General features: G+C 55.4%; 3 protein-coding genes across 3 annotated transcripts; 2 read left to right on the top strand and 1 right to left on the bottom strand.

The window, feature by feature from the left end:
• Positions 1–247: 247 nt before the first annotated feature.
• Positions 248–3556, bottom strand: CSUI_006769 (zinc finger protein; the record flags this gene model as incomplete). The annotated part of the gene is made up of 6 exons (XM_068066922.1): positions 248–421; positions 834–2653; positions 2828–2951; positions 3055–3310; positions 3459–3509; positions 3552–3556. The coding sequence occupies 6 exons, from the start codon at positions 3554–3556 to the stop codon at positions 248–250; spliced, it is 2430 nt and encodes an 809-aa protein (XP_067921113.1).
• Positions 3557–5788: 2232 nt separating this feature from the next.
• Positions 5789–18052, top strand: CSUI_006768 (enterophilin). Its single transcript, XM_068066921.1, has 15 exons — positions 5789–6580; positions 7095–7121; positions 7835–7993; positions 8414–8512; positions 9446–9608; positions 10019–10175; positions 10735–10844; positions 11657–14228; positions 14366–14613; positions 14854–14948; positions 15088–15168; positions 15329–15511; positions 15699–15836; positions 15937–16251; positions 16420–18052. The coding sequence occupies exons 8-15, from the start codon at positions 13327–13329 to the stop codon at positions 17962–17964; spliced, it is 3507 nt and encodes a 1168-aa protein (XP_067921112.1). The 5' UTR covers positions 5789–6580; positions 7095–7121; positions 7835–7993; positions 8414–8512; positions 9446–9608; positions 10019–10175; positions 10735–10844; positions 11657–13326; the 3' UTR covers positions 17965–18052.
• A 550-nt stretch (positions 18053–18602) lies between these two features.
• CSUI_006767 (aspartyl proteinase) lies at positions 18603–19991 on the top strand (the record flags this gene model as incomplete). The annotated part of the gene is made up of 2 exons (XM_068066920.1): positions 18603–19004; positions 19818–19991. 2 exons carry the CDS (start codon positions 18603–18605, stop codon positions 19989–19991), a joined length of 576 nt encoding a protein of 191 aa, XP_067921111.1.
• Positions 19992–20495: the final 504 nt, after the last annotated feature.

Genomic DNA, 20495 nt, shown 5'->3' with positions numbered 1-20495 from the left:
GCCGACACCCCGTCTCAGCGATCAATAGGATCACGCTGTTCTCTCCTCTCCCGCCGGTAGCACGCCTTATAGGGACGCTTTGCGTGTGCGCGTCAGGCTCTCGCGGCAGACCATCCTTCTTCTGGAAGAATGAACAAGAAGTGATCAAGCGACGCAGCGCTACGGGAGTACCCCTAACAAGCAGTACCGTCCTCAGTCGCGAAGTCTCAAGATAAAAGATGCTCTTCATTCTGTAGAGCGAATTGGATTAGACAGGATGCTCCCCCAACCTGCCGTGCCTGCATGCTGCCAGACTCTGCACGTAGGCTCTCTCCTGTTCCGGATTTTCCGCACCAAGAACTCTCACGAGAAGCACCAAGAACTTCGGCCGGTACCTGGCAGCGCTTGGCGGACCCCCACTCTCTCTCGGATCCGTCGGCCTCTACGGGGAAAGACGACACAATCTGATTCGCTGTCAGCTCGCTCGATCCACAACTCGGGTGGAAGTTGAATTCACAAAGCATGCTCTGCGTGCGTCTCCGAGTCCCAGCCCCTCTCCCATCTGACACCTGCCGCTGCCGACGTTCCGTCACGCTCCACTACAAGCCTCAGCAACTGCTCGGGAGACACAGCACAGGCAATAGCCAGGCTCCACACTTCCCATTTACCTCGACGGCTTTTGGCCGTCATAACCTGCAACTGTGTACGCGCTGACGACAGTCTACCCGACCCTCCACGACCACTGATGTCCAACGGTCGTCCAACCGGAGAGCCAAATTGGTTGCCCTGGGCAACCTGTTCACACCGTCCTGGAGTGTATAGAAAAGCTGCTACTCACCTCTTTTGCTACTCACCTCTTTTGCAACGCACAACAGTATGTCCTTCTTCAGCTCTCCCGCCTTCCCGTCTCGGACGAGTTTGAGCGCATCAACCGCTTGTCGCAGTTGCGCTTCGGGTTTGCTCGGAACCAGGTAGTCGTCTTCGGTGCCTTCGGCGACCCACGCTCTGCATGCTCCGCCGGCGACAGCCTCAGTTGCGGCGGAGACTGAACTCAGCTTTTCCAGATCCCTTGTACTGCCTCGCGTTGGCAAGTCGTCGTTCAGCATCATGTCTTCGTTGCCGGAGCTGCTTTCATCCTGGGTTGATCCAGCGCTTTGCCTCCTTTTGCCGGACATGAAAGTATGGCTGTCATCATCATCGTCGTCCTCCTTCTGAGTGGAACTGTCCCCAGGACAATCCAACGCGTTGTCGTTGTCCTTAGAGCACGCGTCAAGTAGCTCAAACCTCTCACCCGCTTCGTGTGCGGACACTGGGCTTACTGCTACGATGTCGGCGTCCCCACTCGTGCTTCGCTCCCCTCCTCCACTTTCCCTGTCAAACGGAGCCCGCGATCCAAGTGCAGGCGCAGCTGTCGAGACTGGTGGTACACTCTCGCGTGCGGGGCCGGCCATTGGAAGAGGGAGGCATTCATCAGGACCACCGTTAGTGTAGATTGCTTGCTCTGCCTTTCCAGCCGTACGTCCACAGCCTTCCTTGAACCGGGAGAACACCCAATCCGGTCCCACAGTTGATGTATCGGGCACCTTGGCTCCGACCGGTGCCTTCACCCCTTCCCCCGCTGGATGCACGACCGGTCTCCAGGGAAACTCCGGTCCCTTGGTGCCTGCTGCTGGGGGTCTGCCCAGGAGAATTCGCTCCGACGATCTGCCCAAGTGAATTCGCTTGCGCGCCTGCCGACTACTATTGTCTGCCACAAGCACTAGTTCTCCGTCACTGTCAGCTCGAGTTGCGGGGTACGCTGAACCACCGGCTGTCGATCCAATATCCCCTAAACTTGACGTGTCCTGATCGCTGGCGTACGAATCGGAGGAGCGTGTTGACTCCCGTCTGTCGAATGTGGTAACTCGCAGGTCCCGATGGAAAGGGGTCCCGTATACACCTTGAGACGGAACTTCCTCAATGTAGTCATCTCTCCGGATCTGATCAACGAGATCACCTCGTACCTTCTGTCTAATTCTAGTCGCGTCCATCAACATCATCGCCAGCAAGGCCGCCGCAGTTCCAACGCTTGTGCTGGTGTCTTTGGACAGACACCCCGCCTCAATACGGTCTGCGTCTGGGCACCCAACAGGCCCATCGCCTTCAACAACGGCAACCGAACGCCGAAGCAGTTCCGCCATTGTTTTGCCGCAGTTATCCATAATCACCGGGTTTCCGGCCACGACTTCTCGAAGTTGTCCACAATTCTGGAGCATCGAGAGGTGTGCTGAATCCGTCGGGACACGACCCGTCATAACAGCGGTGCCAAGAACTCCGCTGCCGACGGACGGGCTGATATTCATGCGACTAGCACGGGTTACACCGGGCACAGGGGGCAGCGGTGGTCGGCCGTATTCTAAGGACCCCAAACTGGACGGCATTATTGACTGAGGATCTCCTGAAACACCTTCTACCACGCCGCCCGACGTTGCAGACTTCAAGTTTCGGTAAGTAAGGGCATAGAGCTCCAGAACAGGAGGAGCGCCTCTCCTGTTCCCTCTGCTCCCTCGAGCGCCTCTGCCACTCACACACTTTTCTTGTCCCTTCGTCGCGTCACCGCACTTCCCCTTGGAGAAGGGACGAGGGGGCGGGGAGTTCACTGAGACCACTGCCACCCCGGGGTAGAACACCTGAACTGCAGAACAAAATTGCAAACACAAAGCGTTAAAAGTATTACCACTGCTCGGCCCCGCTCTCGCGCCACCAAACTCCAACCCCGTGCAAGAACACATGGCGTACTTGGCCTGGGCCAAGTACGCCATGGCTGACCAGGGTTGTTTTCATCGCTGACTTGAATTAGAACACGTACCATCAACACCTTTGATGAGACCCAGGCGCATCTTCGGTGGCTTCCTTCTCTCCTTCTGGCTATGGGCTTTCCAGCAGTAGTACACGTCGCAGCACGACCTTTCATAGTCTTCGCATTCCTCTGTCTGCGGCACACACAGGTAGGCACCACAGTGTGCGGACTCTGCTACCCTGCGAAGTCAGTGAAACGTATACAGCTGCCTACCTTCACACTAACCGTACGCGTACCTTGTACAGCAACGGATGATACACGATCTCGTCGTGAGAATGAGAAAAGGGGCAGCTCTGACCCCTTGGACACGAAACCGCTGCCACGCGTCCGTCTACGATGACCAAGTTACTGCACGCCACCGGCAAGTACCGTAGTAGAGGAGACCATCTTTGTCGACATGCTTCCTTCGTACCCTGTGTGTGGGTGTGGACACTGAAGGGCAGAAACGGTGGGCGCCTCGTCCACACCGTACTGTGGCAGTATTGGCATCGGCTGTAATGCACACAACCGAGACACAAAGCGACAGTAGGGGTGAGAGTGACCACCTACAAACGAAGCACAATACACCAGCAATGGCCCGCCACTGTCCACAGCGCCGTAACACTTGACCTGCCCCTCTCTCAACTGGTTTACAACTTACTTAAGCCCGAAACTGCAAGAGCCCTGGGCAAGGCGCAAGCAAGCTTTCGTCCTGAAACGGACCAGATCGTCTTCGGTGAGCAAAGGTGCACACGCCATCGTTGTCAGACCCCGCGCTTCCGCTCTCCCCGAGGTGTTTCCGGGACCTGTCACTAGGGAGAATGAACGCGATGGTCCAAGCCGCGCGTTGCCTCTCTAAAACGACCAAGCTTGCCGATTGCCGCTCCTACAGCCGATAGCGAACAAGCTTGTCGGTTGTCATTCCTACAGTCGGAAAGCGCCCGTCGCGCCTCGACGACTTTTTAGCGAACCCGATCCGCTGTGCTGGTCTCCCACATGCAATCCCCGACAACAAAGCACCGAGCGAGCACCTTGTTGCCGACTGCGGAAGAGTCCAGCTCCACAGCACGGCCGGAACGACAGTCAAGCCTCGACTCCGTGAGTCAGCTTAGCTCACCAGGACCGGCTCTACGAAACATGCCGGTCTCCGTGTAAAGCACCGTACACGTACACCGCATACAAATACACGCTCTCAAATTCGAGACTACACTGGTGTGCTGCTGTCCTAGCAGACATCCGCAACTACAGCTATCGCTCCCTCGAACAGGTGTCGCGCACCACCACACGTGCTGTTCTACCATCGGCGCGCTGCGAGCCCGCTATACCGCGCCTGCTCTTGACGATTGGCCCAAGACCGCGAAAAAAATGTGTTCTCAAATAGCTGCAGGCCGCAGTCACAAATCTCAAACTGGCACGCCTCGTCCACACGCGGGCACCTTCCACACGACAAGCGAACGGCTTGCTAACCGGTAACTCCCAGCTAGCGCACCAGTCGTGCCACTTGCAACTCCCCCGAATTCGTCACGACCGCTGCAACAGCACCCGTAACTTCAAAGAATGCAGAAGGCTTGACAGACCGGCGCTGGGGTACAGCACTGATGACGGCACCTTTCACTCACACTCACGACGACCGGGCCAGACACGACACATCGGCACTGCGAGACGAAAGCGACCTTCGTACGTTAGAAGTGCAGTCACTCGGTGCAATTACTACACACAAAGCGAAAGTCACTTCCTAAGCGGCAAATCTGAGCACACACGCATTCACTGCGGCACATTTTACGAAAGTAATCTGTGATGCTGACTGCAGATGCACACCACCACCGCAACTCGTCCGGTGTGCGCGTCTCTAGAGGAGCTGGCGACAGGGATCGCGGACCGTCCAGCGCGATTCGCCGCGGGCTGGCCCTGCCGCGCACACAGCATTATCCTCGACTCTCACTTCCTGAGACGCACGGATCAACCAGGTGCTCTCACAAGTAATGACCAGCGACGGCGCTCCTGTGCCAGTGCGGCGCACGGGCTCCGACATGTCGATGGTCTGTGGCGACGGGGCCACGGCTTTCTCGACCGTCGGCAGTCAGCCCCGAGTTCGCCTCGCTGTCAGGGTTTCGTGCTGTCCAACGATGTCTCTGTCTAGGCGCAGACGCCGGCGTTGCGCCGGGAATGCGGAAGCAGAGCCGCCGCGTCTTTTCTGCGCACACCGTGCCCACTTCCTAGTGACGTCATCTCCTCAGCTGTTGTCCTAATGCCGTCTCGAAGATACCCACAGCTGTCCGTGGAGCCGGCTGAGTAGCACCGGCTCTGTCCCGAACGTTACTTTGCAGGCTATGCAACGGTTCTAGTAATCCTGCGGGTATTGATACTCCGCTTAAAGTGCCTTTTTATCCTCATATGCTGCTTTATTCTGTTATTCACCTTAGGAGGTACTAGAGGTGTAATTATGGGTTTGTCGGGCCGCCTGCTATTCACACCACTCGTTAGCCCTACGGCCTGGAGTGCCCAGCTTGCAGTTTCGAGGGTCTTGCCATACAGAGCCCTTGCCCGGAGATCGGGCGTTCCCGATAGTAACTTCCTGACCAGGGATGTTGCCGCGACACAGTGCCGCCACCGACCAGCAAAGTTTTGGCGCTTTGGTGAAGCCCGGCAAGCAGAAGGCCACTGAGAGACTCGCTGACTGTAATGCACGCGAGGACCATACGGCTGTGGGCACCGCAGCCGGCTTCCGTTGAAGTTGCACGCGCGAGCGCTTTGTAGAAGGTGAAATCAGACTGACTATATGAGCACGCAACAGCAGCATATCTTTGCAGGCAACGAGCGGCGCTCGGGCCGCATTAGCAAGGGTGCGTAGATTCACTTCCCAGGCTGCTGCGAAGAAGAGGCCCTCCCCCCTGATACCAGGTGACCGGGCGAGACGCTGATGACTCGGCTTGCGACTCGCGGCTCTTCATTTAAAAAAAAGGTGGTGCAAACGATCTTTGGCACTGTTGAGTGAATCTGCCTGTTTCTGCGATGTGAGCTGTGCCACGGGACGGCGAGCTGCTTGCTCGACCAACGACTCCGCGATGGCCCCGTGTCGCTGAGTGGAGGCGAGTTGGTGGCTGCAGCCCGTCCTGGCCGGCCGAAAGAGACTGCGCGCAAAGTGTGAGTGAAAACGGATTGCGCGGTCTCCGTACTGGGGGACCTGCGGTTTCGGACCTAACAGCCAGTTCCACCTTTTTCTGCCGACGGTGTATGACTGGATCGAGATATCTACTGTGGACTTGGGACGTTCGCGAGCAGTTTTCCTTTACGTTTTTGCGGCCGCTTAGCTGTGCCAGCCGGCTGCATGTGGCACGCGTTGCACGGCGCTCTCGTCGCTTAAGGACCTGAGACCGCCTGCTTACAAGAAAATGAGGGTCAGATGGGCTCTCCCGGAGTTTCGGAAACTCGCATGGCTCCATGGTCCATGTCTCTGACCGCTACTTCATACAAGACACAATCCACTGAGCTCGTCCGGACGCCCCAATTGCAGGCGCAACTTCGCGGTCTTGTTGCCGGAGTGCGCTCACGTCTGACCTCTTGCCGCCCGTCCTCCTCTCGTCAGCGTCTCCCTCGCTTTGTAATGAACTACGCTGTCCCGTAGCAGAATTTTCGGTACTGGAGCACACGATGGAGGAGATGCGCGCACAGCTTGCCTCCTTGATGGAGAGCATCAAGGAACAGCCCACGGACTTCACGGATCCAGAGGTCTGTAAATACTTTTTGACGGGCCTCTGCCCCCATGATCTCTTCGAGAATACGGTATGTCTTGGGGTCACGGGCTCCCCGGTGTGATGAGACACATTCCAAGACGGTTGGTCCGCTCGGAAAGAGCTATGGGCCGAAAGTGGGAGTATGATCTGGCGGGTGTTGCGTGCCGGTTTGGCAATTCGGTCTCCTCACACTCCGCGCTTGTCATTGAGATACAAGCTTTCTGCTGTGCTTCAGGTTCGCTTTCTTGGTCCGCCCAGTACAGTTAGTCGGTCTGGCCCCGTGCGTCAATTTTTGTCTTTTTCCTTGCTGTACTGAATGTGGTGAAAGACTGAGGAAGCTGCTTTCTTTGTCTTACCTACTTTTCCTGCCCCGTCAACGCAGTGATTTCATGACCGCCGCAGTCGAGTGACAAGCAAGTCGCTGTCGGAGCAGACGAGCAACGAGGGCTGCACGGACACGGTGTTCACGTGCTGTTCGGAGGCAGCGGCTGCAGTTTCGTTCGAAATGAGAAACGTTCTGTATGATTCTGCTTTTTTGTGCTGTCTGTCGCGTGCTCCTACAGGAAACTGGTTTGTATATCAAAGGCTATGTAAGTCGCCTCGGAGAAAGTTTCGGGTAAATGGCAAGTGTCGTAAGTCCTGGTAATGCGTTTGCGGTAATAAGGTACTATGCCTTCGTGGAGAGCCAATGTGGGTTTACCAGTGAATGATAGAATGGCGCTAAGTCAAGCAGGTATATTCCAGTGCCGGGTACTTTCCGGTGTCCCATCTTCGCATCACGGGTCAGAGGGGTTCTGTCGAAAGCCGTCTCTTTCTCACACACGCCGGTCGGTTTTCACCGGCGACTCCCATAGCACGGCACGAGGGCCACTACGGTCGCGCGAACGCGCCGCGTAGTTCTTAGCGCATGCGCCAGCCGCTTGGTGCCGTTAGTGCGTGAAACCGCCTGCCTCTTGCTACTCACCGTTTAACCGTAGGCCACGTTTTTCTCGTGCTTCGGGAAGTTTGGGTTCCGGCAGAGCGGGGCGGATGATATTTGACCTGGTTGCATCTCTTTTGCGACCCCTGAACCTGCACTAGGACCGCTTCACTTTAGCTAGTGGTGGGGCATTCGAATTTACCTATAGCTAGCACGTTGCCACCACTTTCCGTTTCCTCCTGGACGTAAGAAAAGTGTAGCGCCTGCTTGCTTGAGTAACTGAACGATGTCGCGTCAACCGTCACTCTGGTTTCTCCGCCGTACAAACGGATTTGGTGCCAATTTTCTCTCCCTGGGACTTCCTTTTGTCCGTACGTCTGTCAGCGGTTCTCACTTGGCCCATGCAAGAAGACACACAGCGAGGAGCTGCGTGCCCGGTACATGGAAGCGCGCAAACACAAGCGCTATGGGTACGAGGAATTGTCAATCCAAATTGTCAAGCAGCTTATCGAGGAGGCTGAAAGAAAGGTGGAAAAGGGTCAGGTGAGAAAGTGGGTCTTGCTAGCAGATTGGTTTCTGGACTTGCGGTGAAAAAGGCTTCTCAATGTGTGAGCTGCATCATTTTTCCCAGGAGCATGCTGCGACGCGCATCAGTGGGAACGGACGACCCGTGCATACACGGGCTGAGGGCTGAGACTGGATTCGTGACCGGTCGCAACAACCATCCGGTCAATGTCTGCTGCCTTCGAACATTTGCACCGTGGCAGTCTTTGACCCATTCGTTTTCTTTACACCATGATGTACAAGTTACCGCTGGCACAGCGTTTCGCACATGTCCCCCTTCCTGTGCCGCCGAAGTGTAATCTACGCTTGCGTTTCTGGATGGTCACGAAATCCTTTTCACGGTAATGTGAAAGAGAACATTTGAAAGTCAGTCGCGTTCGTGGCAGCGTTTCCGTGCAGTTGCGGTCTGATGATGATACAATTCCGGAGCACGTCCGGCATCAACTCAACCAGGAGCTGAAAGCGCTTGACGATGAAATCGACGACAAAATGAAGATGGTAAGACCTGCAGGGCCGCCAGGTGCCTGGCGCCTTTCATCTCGTGGCCTGTAGACGATGTGCCGGTCCAGCAATAGCCAGCCACTTTTGAAGAACGCCTTGGTCCAGTTGAAGGCTGTGGTTGGATGTTTCGTAGCTGGCGTCACCTGTGGCAACTACGGGGCTGATCACGTGTCCGATAGTCACCTTTTTAGCTACCGGTGAGCAGGCGGAGGCGATGACTTTGTAGGGAGGCTGCACTGCGGTGAAGCTGCGGTCTTGACTGTGAACACTGTAGCGGCTTATTGTGGACTGTAGACGTGGTAATGGTCACTGAGTAGGCAGTAGTGTGCATATGTATGCGCCAGAGACCTTCTCAGTTATCTGTCGTGGGGCGGGGCACGTGTTCGTTGTCTGCTTTTGACGGGAATCAGCGTGAACCGCTGTCTGGGGTCTGTTTTGTTGAACGCGCTTTCATCAACCTGTCAAACGTGAGGAGGGTTGCAGGGACTGCAACGAAGTCACTGTGGACGGAGGGCGGACCGTCAAACCCAGGTACCATGACAAGTGGTAGTTTGAGGCTCGCGGAGCCGCCTTGGATGAACGGGTCGGCTGGTGGGGCGGGGTCGCGTGTTTTCTGGCTTCTCCACTTCACCCGCCGGTGAGCATGCAGTTAGCCCAACTGTAAACAGTCAAGTCCCTCAAGCCGGAATCAATGGGCTGCGCAGGTAGGTCGGTTTCAGCGTCACGGCGGCCGATTCGGGTACGACGAGTTACAGCAACCGTCTCCCATCGTCGGGCGGTTTCAGGAGACTGGCTGTTGATGGACAGCACGCACTGTAGGCAAGCAGCGTCGAGCCTTCTCCTTCTGCGAGTATAAATACCTTTCGCGAACTCGGTGTCTCATGCGAAACATGAGACACCGGGATCGAGGATTTTCTGTGTGCGCTACAGGCCGACAAATTGATGGAAGAAGGCCAGTCCGACAAAGCTTCGCGGTTGAACGGCCTAGTGGCGGACTTGCAGGTGAAGCGGTGTAAGATCATGTTCAAAGGCATCATCGACAGGAACCCGTTGAGACTTCGACCATGTGACGTGTGCGGAGCCTTGCTTTCAGGTGCGGTGGTGCGACGCATGCTTTCGCAGTATCTGTCCCTACAACCGTACACAGTGTTGTTCCACCGGCTGGTCCGATTCTAGCTAAATAACAGCCCTCTCCAGGACTATAATATATTTCCATATATTACACGGCTATGTCAGAGGCGGGAACGGGAGCTGTGATGCCCATTCGACCTGTAGCACTTGAAGTTCGCAGTTTTTTGGACGAGACAAATGCTCAACTCGCCTCGAGTGGGAGTAACAACTTAACGGAGGCTATTCAGAGCGATTTTTTAAGGAGTCAGCCAAAGCGGCAGTACATGCTGGTAGCCAGACAGCTTGCAGAGAAAGGCTTTGCTTCTCGCACAGACCTCTGAATTATCTTGACCCGTGCTCGTATCTGATGCGTGTTCTGTCTGCGTTTTGTAGTCCACGACTCTGACAAGCGGCTCGACGAACACTTTCAGGGACGCATTCACGTTGGCTTTCAGAAACTGCGGAACATTCTGAAAAAACATCTGGAGTATATCGCGTCGGCGCCTCTCCCAGACGCCTCGCTCGGTAAATCACAATCTCAAGCAAATGGGTGAGTAGTGTGCGTACTGTTCTTCATCGCTTCAGAATCCGGCAGGCCCTGCATAGGGGTTATTGATTGGCTTGCCAGGTTGGCACGATTAGAGAGGGCACTTGGACTCCACCAGACAATTGCCGGCTTTAGGGAATCTACGTATACACGTGTCCAGAATTCTGGTTTTTCCGAAGTTGTACTGGTGGAGTAGTACTCGAACAAATATTGCCGCGGTGTCTTTACTGATGCAGTTAGTAGAGCGTTGGTATGTTTGGTATGGTTTCTCACGAGGACTTTTGGTGAAGTGACGCAGGTTGGGTGGCGCGATTGGACGCTGAATCAAGACCTGGGGTCTACGTGCAAGCGTGAGTGCGTTTTCTCTATACACCCTTTCTGAGATACTCACAACTCCGGCTCCGGTGGCGCAAACAGGTCTGGAGAATTGTGAGGGATTTGGTTGCGTGTTTCGAAATTGATGCAGTACCTGCATGGTAGTTAGTCTTCGATACGGATATTTTCCGTTACCATAGCAGAATCTGAAGTCCTGTCAGTGTGTTCGTACTTCGTCTCGATGTAGGAGTCTGTCTGTCAACGCGGCGGTGGCGTTGAACCATGTGAACAGCCAGCCACCACAGCGGGTAGATCCGGAAGCGATCGCGGCCATCGCACAGGCTCAAATGCAACAAAGTAAGCTAGCAGCTGTTGCTCTAGGTATGCCTGCGGCCCCCGCCCCGGAGCCGGAGAAGGCGGCCAGGAGCCTGAGTCGGTCGAAAGAGCGATCGAAGTCGAGAAGCAGTAGCAGTGAGCACGAAAGGAAGAAAGTAAAAAGCCGTAAGAGATCTCGATCCCGCTCACGCTCAAAGAGCAAGGAGAGCAGGCACAGGAGCAATCACGGCGCACGCAAGGAGAATAAACACAAGAGCAGCAGGGAGAGGAGACGTGATAGACACCGAGATGAGAGGCGAAAAAAAGAACATAAGGAGAGACATCGTCGCAAGGAAGGCAAAGACAAGAAGTAACTCAAGAGAGAAGACCTGTTCTGTTGTGTCTGTGTCGAACGAAATTCTGGACTCGCTCCGAGAAAGCAGTTGCGTGATGCGTGCCGTAGTCGTTTTGCCACAGCGACGAATTTTGAAGAACGTGCTGTAGCTTGTCTGGACCGTCTCAGGGATCTGGCTTTTCAGTGTTCGCACATTACCGTCAATCGTCTTCGTGGTTTGTTGATGCAGCTGGTTCGTAATCAGTCCCGTTGTCTTTCATCCCAAGAGTGCCGCTTGCTGGTGCAGTCCGCACGTCTCTGGCTGTACGGTGAACCGTTGTTCTGTGTCCTAGCGAGCACATATGAATCCTAGGACGTTGCCGGTGGTCGGTTATTTGTTGGAAGCACTGTTTCATCGGTCAGACGCTCAGTGAACGTTGTTACCACTTCAATCCAGTTTGTTTACCGCAGCTCGACAGTAGCTTTGTGGTCCCGGTACCCATTTGCGGGTGTATTCCAGGGTGTCTGCGAAAGGCCGGAAGAAGGGGAAGGTTGGAGACGAAGGTCGCTGAAGCGAAAGGGACTTCGAGGACCCGCAGTGATATCTTTTTGCGGAAAAGACAAACCCTCGCCGCGCACGGAACTCGGGGCACAGCTAGGGCGCAGCCGCGGTGGTACCAACTGCGGTGGAACGTAGAGTTGATTTTATGCTGAGACCTGAATAGATACGGTCGCACCACCTGGCTTAGGGACAACATATAGCTTGCGAAGTCGATGCTGGCAGCTGTCCACGATTCCGGCGACTGCGAATCGTCTTAGCCGAGACGCGGTCAGTTCCCGTAAAATATGGAGTTGGTTACGAAGTACCAAAAATATAACTAGATACATCCCCGCCACCAGAGAAGTGACGACGCACAGCTTCCAGAGTGGATGTTGATAGCTCTTCGTGGTGCTGGGTCTCTCCGGGAAGTTACTTCCTCATATTTGCTCCCGGTGGAGTTCACACCCGGCAGGGGGCGCAGCCGGGTAAAGGACAGCTGTGGCCTTATCCGGGGCCGAAAGAGCCAGGTCAAAAATGCATTCGTCATGAGCGTACCTTGTCCAGCGGATGTGGTGTCTTAAACCTGGAAAGTCCGAGCTGGATCGACACGAACCAGGAGTGGTACGAATCTACAAGAGCTATTGGCCCGTGGACGCCGGCGTGCGAGTCGCCCGGTGTTGCGTCAGGGTATGCTTTTTGACTGCATTTCCTCCCAGCGGGATGATGATTAGCACCGTGTGGATGGGTCCCCTGAGGCCGTAACCTGGAGATTGCGCGGGACGGAGACGTCGGAATTTTCGGAGTAGCCCGTGGAAATTTTCATCCCCTTACTGGAACTTAACAACTACATCTGTCTGCAGTTGGAGCGCCGTGTCGCGGGAGGCAGGGACGGGCACAGCGCAGCCAGCTCGCAGACACGACGTGGAGTAAGACAAGCTGTGCCGCTTCTCAAGCAGCCAGCCTGCAGAAGGCTGCTTCTCGACGCGTCTGTTTTAGCATTTATTACTAGCCAAGTCAGGGGGTTCCTTTTTTTGTTCCCTTCGCTGCTTTTGGTTTGTTTTTCTGGTTTTCTCCAACAAGCTACCGCAGATACACGTGTGCATTCTCTGTGTTTCCCTCCTCCTTCATGGTATTCTCCCGCGGGGACACCAGCCACAAGAAAGCGCGTGCGGGTGTAGTACCCCCTGGTAGCGCTGCTAAACAGGGGGTCTAACTGCGCAGAATTCGGGAAACCTGATCGTCTGCGTCTTCGCATTTGCTGCATCCGCTACAACGAAAGCAGCAAACTGGTCTTTTTCCAGAGATGGCTTACTTTTCCACCCGGGAACACCCTTTTCGACCTGCCATGTTCGCGGACGACACCTTTCCAAGACATGTGCCCCTCCGCTCCCTTGCATGATCGTTTTTTCCGCAGTGTAGGGGGCTTTCAACACAGACTGAGCCGGAAGTCCTCCAGTTGCAAATAGTCGCGTTGAGGGGGTGCAAAGGGTCCAGTCAGTCCGTGCTCGTCGACACCCGACCGACAGGACTTCCCGTTATTCTGGCTCGGCATACCGCGTTGTCACCCGCCTGTGCTGCCTTCTTTTTTGAATTATCAAGAGTTGAGGAACTAACTTATAAGTTGAAGGGGAAGGGCAATTTGATCGAACATGGGGCCACGTCCCGTTCTCGGCAGCCTCGGTCCTCAACAGGAAGCACCTGACCCGTCGTTGCTCTATGAGTCGCCATCCAACCTTCGAGCTCAGTCTCGATTGCAAGGTGAAAACGACGAGGATGGCCTCCCCGGAGGCCCTACAAATGCATTTCCAGGTAGCAGAGGCCGGGACGAAGAATTCCAGGCCGGAGCCTGGAGGAGCCGCACCAGTTCACCCAGGTCTCTGTCGGCTGACCGGGGCTTCTCATCAATCGTAAGAAAGAATTTCTCTCAGCATTGTCCCGCGGTATCTCCGAAGCAAAGGCAACGCTTCTCGAGCCTTTTCGATGACACCGCGAGTACAGAGTCTAGCTCGGTGGACATGCAGCCTGCAGATCGGCGCCCAGTCAGTGCCCCCAATAGCTTCGCAGACTCAGTGGAGTCTGGGGGAGCGAACACGCGCCGCTTTCTCAGGAAAGGTAGCTACGACTCTACGCGTATTCCAAACAAACAAGGCCGAGCTGCTTCTGGGTCACACAGGAAGGTTCCGGTGTTCTATTCAGAAAGCGCCGCGGCGGACATGCAGAGGTCTTGGCGCGGTGGCGCCAGGAAAGCTTTTCCTCACCTCTTGCAGTCTACTGAGTTGGGAGAGGAAAATGAAGAGACAGATACTGACGAAGACTTGTTGCACTGGAAAGGATGGCGAGAGCTGCTCGTCGAACGGCAGCGCGAAATGGAGCGCCACATGTGTGAGGAGCGCCGAGAACTGAGCAAGCAGGATGTTCAAGCTGAATGTGAGAGACCTCTGTTCCGGCGACGGAAGGGCCCCAAGAGCGACGCGGCAGTTTCGGATTTCATGGAGGCGGAGGAAGACGGGGACCCCCTAGGAATCAAGTCCAGACACGCTGCACTTCCTCGGTAAGTACTCAGCCCGAAGAACGTCTTAGTACGGCGGGCACAGAGCATGTGGGGGCGTAGGCAGCCGGCAGAGACCGCTGCGACTACTTTGCCGAACAGGCGGCGAGTGTAGCCTCTCTGCGTGCCGTTGCCTCCAGGGGGCGTGGAGCGCCGGCAGACGCATCTGGATTCTCAAAAAGCGATGATATTCGCTCGGATATACGAAATTTCGTCCAGCCTGGCCGACATCCTTCATCCATGGCTGGCCCGGCTCCAATGCCGCCGGGTGGAGCTCCTCCAGTCTCTCCATTCTTTGGACCATTTGTTGCGCCAAGTCCTTACTTTCCTGGTTGGCCTCCTCCTTACTACGCTGCGGCAGTTGCCGCAGCCGCAGCAGCGCGGAAAGGTGAGACGAGAAGCTAGTTTGCGACAGATAGGCACATTAAGGCAACCAGAGCATTTCGTCTGTCGTGTCCCCGACATGCATCTGGCGCCTGGGGTGTAGGGTCTCCAGCTACAGTAGCATATACGCACCTGAGCCGGCGTCTTACTCGCCGTGCTGGCTGCCCCAGTGATGAAACGCGCATCTCGGACAAGCTGGCACTGACGTGAATATGCGAGTGTGTTGTTGCTTGGTGCTGTATAGCCGGAGAAAAAGCAGGGATGACCGGACAGGAGGCAATTCAAAACTTGAGGAAGGAGCTAGAGGAGACGAGGACAGAGATGAAAGCAAAGGAGGAGGTGAGGACTGTACGATTCTCAAAACACACGAGTTGGCTCTTTGTTTCCGGTCGGCGTCTAACCTGTTCGCATTTACTTCAGCGTTCGCACCTGGATTTCTCTTGTGCTGCCACGGCGGGACTTGTGACTGTGTGAACAGGCAGTGAGGAAGGAGCTGGAGGAGGAGAGAGAGAAGCACAAGGCCGAAAAGGAAACTCTCGAGAAGCAGCTTGGAGAGGCTGTAAGCGCGGGAATAAAAATCTTGCAACACTAAGAACGAGTTGGTCTCTGCTTGGCCAGAGTTAACATTCCTTGTGTCACAGTCAGTACCACGGCGATTCCAGTCCACATCGTGTGTAGTCACAGCTGCTTGTGTCTCTGTGTTCTGTGGACTGGTCCAGCGCGAGACGGCCGAGCAGCGCTCCAGGGAGCTCACGGGTGCAGAGCTGAAACACGGCGAGCTAGACAAACAGATCAAGATGCTTCGAGATGAGTTCGACATCCTCAGTCGGGTTCACAATGAGCTGAAGGAGCAGTTCGAACGTGAGAAGGAGGCCATGGCAGCAGAGAAAAACAACCTGCTGGTAGGTTCCGTGTTCTATTCCAAGAGCCCAGTCCTTCAGAACGAAGCAACCCTGTTAGGGCCAGGCACGCTGGTTAGTCAGACGGTTTTATTGTCGTCACGAGGAGCAGAGCCAGCCCATGGACTGATACAGTAAGACTCAAACACTGTTTTACAATCGACTTCGCCGCGTTGCTGTCTCTTTCCAGACCAAAGTGCGCGACTTGGAGAACGACCTCAGCTTCTCAAAAGATCAACTTCTCGTAGCCCGTGAGAGCCTAATTGCGGCCAGGACCAAACAGCAGGCCGCTACGGATGCTCACGAAGAGGACTTGAAAGCACTTCAGGTGAGCCGCATTCACTATGGCTGAGCATTTTCTTGTTAGTGCAGGGACACGTCCAGAGGCCTGAGACCGCATGATCTGCCGTTTCGCGTAATTTTTACAGGAGTACCGTCGTGAGAACGAAGCTCTAAAGGAGGATGTAAAATACCAAAGAACGCTCAATCTGTCTCTCTCTGAGAAGGTCCAACGTCTCTTGGCGGGACAATTAGAAGCAAAGGACCCGCGTGCAGGCTCTCGGGTGCAACCGCATCCCTCGACCGCTGTGGAGCCCAAGCAGCATTGTCGCGGTCCTCCGCGTGACCAACCAAGTTTGCAGCCGCCTTCATCGACATTGCACCAACTCTTCAGTCCCCAAGTGCAACAACGGTTGCTCAAGGATCGCGTTGAGGAGGGCCGAGGCGAGCATGGCACCCTCAAGGTGAGCAAATGCAATACTTGTTGCAGGATATTCTTGATAACATCGCCTCTGGGAGAAGCGCAGGTCCCTGCACAGTGTGAAAGCGCATCGCTGTTACTTGTGCATAAGAAGGGGGTACACTAACAGTGTATGTCCGCGAGCTCAGCATTGTCTTCATTGATTTTGCAGGAAGCTACATACACCCTTCCCTCAACAAATCACGGCTCAAGCTCTGCCAGTTTTGGCCAGGAGGCGGAAAGCATTCGAGAATCTTCGTTGCCCTCGCAGAGTCCGCGGGTCTCTGCTTTCCCATACTCCGAAGAGCATGCTGTCCCACGCGCACACAGACTTTCCTCAGTAGAAATGCGTTTTCTGGCTCATCTCCATCAGTCCGAGCCGGCCACTACACCGGCTCCGTCGTCCAGCGCTGGCGCCGCAACGGACGAACGAATGAGCAACCCGCCGCGCGCATGGCCGTCACACTGCGGCCTGCCTCAGCACGGCAAAGTGCACATCCCTACACAATCTTTTGACCGGGTAGCAGGCTGTCGTGATTCGTCGTCGTGGCTCCCTCCACATGCACACCCAGGACTTCCCAACACATCTTCTGTGCACGCCATCTCTCGGGGTTCCTCTTCTATCGAAGGCGTCCACGCAGCCGCCTCTGTACATTGTCTGCCGAGGAATCTCACGCATGACCGGCAATCAAGGCCGCAGCAAGCTGGTGTACAAGACGGAAGCCTCCACTCGGGGGAGACCGAATCTGAAGACCAGACCCACGTCTTGAAGGGTTGCAAACTGCGGCCTGAAATGCAGTCTCGGCCTCCCATTTTTCCGCCCCTCCCGTTCGCTGACAAGATACCAACTGGAGGAAGCACCTCCCGGGGCCGAGACGGGGAAGTGCTCCGGGATCCCTTTCCTCACATGTCCTACCAACGAGCCAGCACTATCACCTCAACAATGAGCTCCGTGACGGAGAGTGGGTTACCAGACTCGGCGAGACCCTACGTGTGCAGGCCGGGTAAACCCCCGCCGCTGCAATGTGGAAAGCCGTCAAATGCAGAACAGTCGGTCCGCAGTCCTCCAGGGAGTACGTCACCAACCTCGGGACTAATGTCTTTCCCCGGTTCAGGTGGGCCTAGTGGCCTTAACAGTGCTAGGACACAGTGGCTCCTTCAGAGAGTGTCTCGGATTTCGCGACTTCACGGGCTGCAAAGCATCCAAGATAAGCTTAAAGACTTCCCTCCAGCCTTTCTGGCGGCATCAAACGCGCCTGCCAGGGACTCTGGGAATGATGAGCAGAGGCGTCTACGCAGCACCGATGCCAGAGAAAATGGCTTGGAGAGTTCGGGAAAGGACAAAACGGCCAGAAACGGGGCCGCATTGTCTACGACCGGCTGTAAGGATAGTGAAAGTGGCGACGCGTATTCAAAACGAACGGCAGCAAGAGGCTGTGATGAGGTTGACTCCAAGATGGGCAGCGGTGACGGCCGTTCCCGTCTATCAGCTGAAGAAAATCCGTGGAGAACAGTTCCAGATGCCTCACAGTCTGGCAGTATACCAGGAAACAGCCCGACATCCGAGGTGAAGAGGCCATCAAGCAGACCCCGCAGTACACTGGGGGAACGCGAGGCGTCAGGTTCCGAAATTAGTTCTCGGCGCTCGGATACGGAGAGCTACCAAAGCATTCACCGTTACGGCCGTGCCGAGGCAGTGCATATCGCTGATGTGTAGTCCTGGAGGGAACCAGGGTTCCGTGTCCCGGGACGTAGCCGGTGTGTTCGTCATCATCTGTCTGCTGTCACTGCGGGTCCTTGCGCCGTCGCCTGCGGCAGTTGGGTAGTCGGGGGGGGTGTATGTGTGGCGTTCCCCTGTGAAAAACTTAAATGCATGGCATAACGCCTGGGCTCAATCGTTCCTAAACAATCGCTGGAGGACACAGTGGCGCGTTGAAACTCCGTTCAATTGAACGTCATTCAGACTCTCCTGGATTCGGTTTTGCCGCTGGTACCTGATGGCGGACCGAACAAGAAGGAATGCTTTTGCTGCAGCTGCGGTGCAACATAGTGCCAAGGGCTACTTTTCAGCTGGCGCGTGCAGAAACTTTCCAAGCTGGGAGACCATGTGGGCGCGGTAACTGAGTTCCGATGACTTTTGTCGGCGGTAGAGTTCAAGGTACGAACCGTCGCGCTACCAAGAAGCAAGCCTACTCTGCCGAAGTAGCATGTACCGCCGTACTGCGCCAGGCTGTACATACACTGTGTCCGCGTTTCACCTGCTCGTCCCAAAATGCTGTCCGGCCTACTTGGCTTCAACGAACCACATCCCCCTCACGAGGAGAGTGGCTACCGCGTCAACCAAACGTGTTCAAAATGTGGTTGTTCTCGGTGCTTGCCTGCCTTTCTGTCGGCTGCGCGCCAGCCGTAGCAGCCCATAGCAGATCTGGGCAGAGACATTTTGAGACAATACAGGCCGAGAAAGAGATTTTCTTGCAAGTTGAAAGCTTAGACAAATCGCTTTTTCGAGAGCCTGAGTTTAGTGTGGAACTGAAAAACCGATATGAAGACACTGGATTGAAGGACTTCATAGCCCGTCTGCTTGAGCATCACGGCGCTTTGAAAAGCGGCAAACGCGACGCAGCCGCGAAGGCACACCAGGAGCTGCTCAACTTCCATAACAGTCAGTATTTTGGAGAGATTCAGGTCGGCACACCCGCCGCGCCATTCGTAGTGGTAAGACCCACAGAGTCCGGATTGCCTGCGACTGTGTCACGGGTCAAGACAGGTTTTTGACACCGGATCGTCAAACCTTTGGATTCCAGCGTCGGCATGCAAACAGTAGGCCAAGGCTAAACCATGTTGCAGTCAGGCAGAGACTAGCGGTACGAACTTTTAGGGGCGGCTGCGTACCGCACGCCCGTTACGATCCGAAGACCTCGTCGACTTACCTTCCAATCAATTCGCGCGCTGGGGAGCCGGCAGTTGCTTTCATACAAGTATGGCCGTGACGGGGTGAAAAGAAAACATTTGCTCAACTGGTCAACAGTACGGAACTGGCGCCTGCGTTCTCCGCATGGCAAGAGACACGGTGTCGATAGGCGGCATGTACGTCAGCACGCTTGCAGTGCCGTATCTTGAAAAGAGGCTTCATCCTATGCAGTGCGGTTCAAAACCAAACCATTGGTCTCGCCCTCCAAGGTAGGGATAGCCGGCCGCGACCCGCAGTTTTTAAAGAGATCGCGATACTCGATTAGAGTCGACGCATCCGTTTGCGGACCTGCCATTCGACGGCCTCGTCGGTCTCGGCTTCCCGGACGTTACAGGCGAGGAGGGTCTACCACCAGATGCCCTACCGCTCGTAGACTCGATGATGAAACAAGTAACGCGGTATCAGCCGCCAACATGAAAAGCGCCTGAAACGCGGTTTGTTCAGGGTCTCTTAAAGCGCAACGTTTTTTCTGTGTACATGAGCGAAAACCTCGACCAGTAAGTCAACGGCATGTCTTGCGCATCAACTGACACGCATGCTAGTGCTTGTCAGACCGGGCGAGATCTCTGTAAGCCACATCCTGAGTTATTTCTCTGCAGCCTGATCAGCGCTCCGCTTCCACGCAGTTCGGCTCTGTCAACCCTCAACACACTTTCGAGGGTCACAGACCACAGTGGTTCCCCGTCATCTCCCTAGGTGAGCACGCCTTGGCCCGCCCCGTTCCGACGCCAAATTTCCAGCAATACCGCTTTAGATTACTGGTCCGTACATAATCGCAAGCTAAAGAATATCTACCAGTAAAATAATACACTTCAGGGAGCTGGGCGTTCATGGTCTGCGGCTTAACGGGAAATCTCTTGGGGTCTGCGAGAAGACGGGCTGCAAGGCCGCGGTTGACACTGGCTCAAGCTTGGTAAGTACTAATAACGGAACTTAGCTCTTGCAGTGCACGGACGCCTCACTGCAGATAACAGGACCGTCCAAGGTGATGAAACCACTCATCGAGTCTTTGAACGTGGCTGAAGACTGTTCCAACAAAGATGACCTCCCGACGGTACGCCATGCTCTGCCACTATCTGCCGGGTCAGCGCTACTCCCGGGCTTGACAGGTCACATTTATTCTCGAGGACATTTACGGGCGCCTTGTCAAATTCCCGCTGTCACCCTCTGACTATGTTGTTGAGGAAGTTGACTCTGTGAGCCCCCCTTGAAGCATACTGTCTTGGTGTCCGGCATGTACTCCGTGTCCTCACCAGTCGGGACGATCGGTATCCTGC

The sequence above is a fragment of the Cystoisospora suis genome (assembly GCF_002600585.1).
Source record: "Cystoisospora suis strain Wien I chromosome Unknown contig_3457, whole genome shotgun sequence".
NCBI classification, from domain to species: Eukaryota; Apicomplexa; class Conoidasida; order Eucoccidiorida; family Sarcocystidae; genus Cystoisospora; species Cystoisospora suis.
This window is presented reverse-complemented; position numbering and strand designations above follow the sequence as displayed.

Excerpts from the sequence above, each read along its gene's own strand:
- CSUI_006768 (XM_068066921.1), top strand. The coding sequence starts at position 13,327 with ATGGGGCCACGTCCCGTTCTCGGCAGCCTCGGTCCTCAACAGGAAGCA. Across the intron at positions 14,229-14,365 it reads AGACACGCTGCACTTCCTCG|GGGGCGTGGAGCGCCGGCAG; the intron begins GTAAGTACTCAG and ends CGTTGCCTCCAG. Across the intron at positions 16,252-16,419 it reads GCGAGCATGGCACCCTCAAG|GAAGCTACATACACCCTTCC; the intron begins GTGAGCAAATGC and ends TTGATTTTGCAG.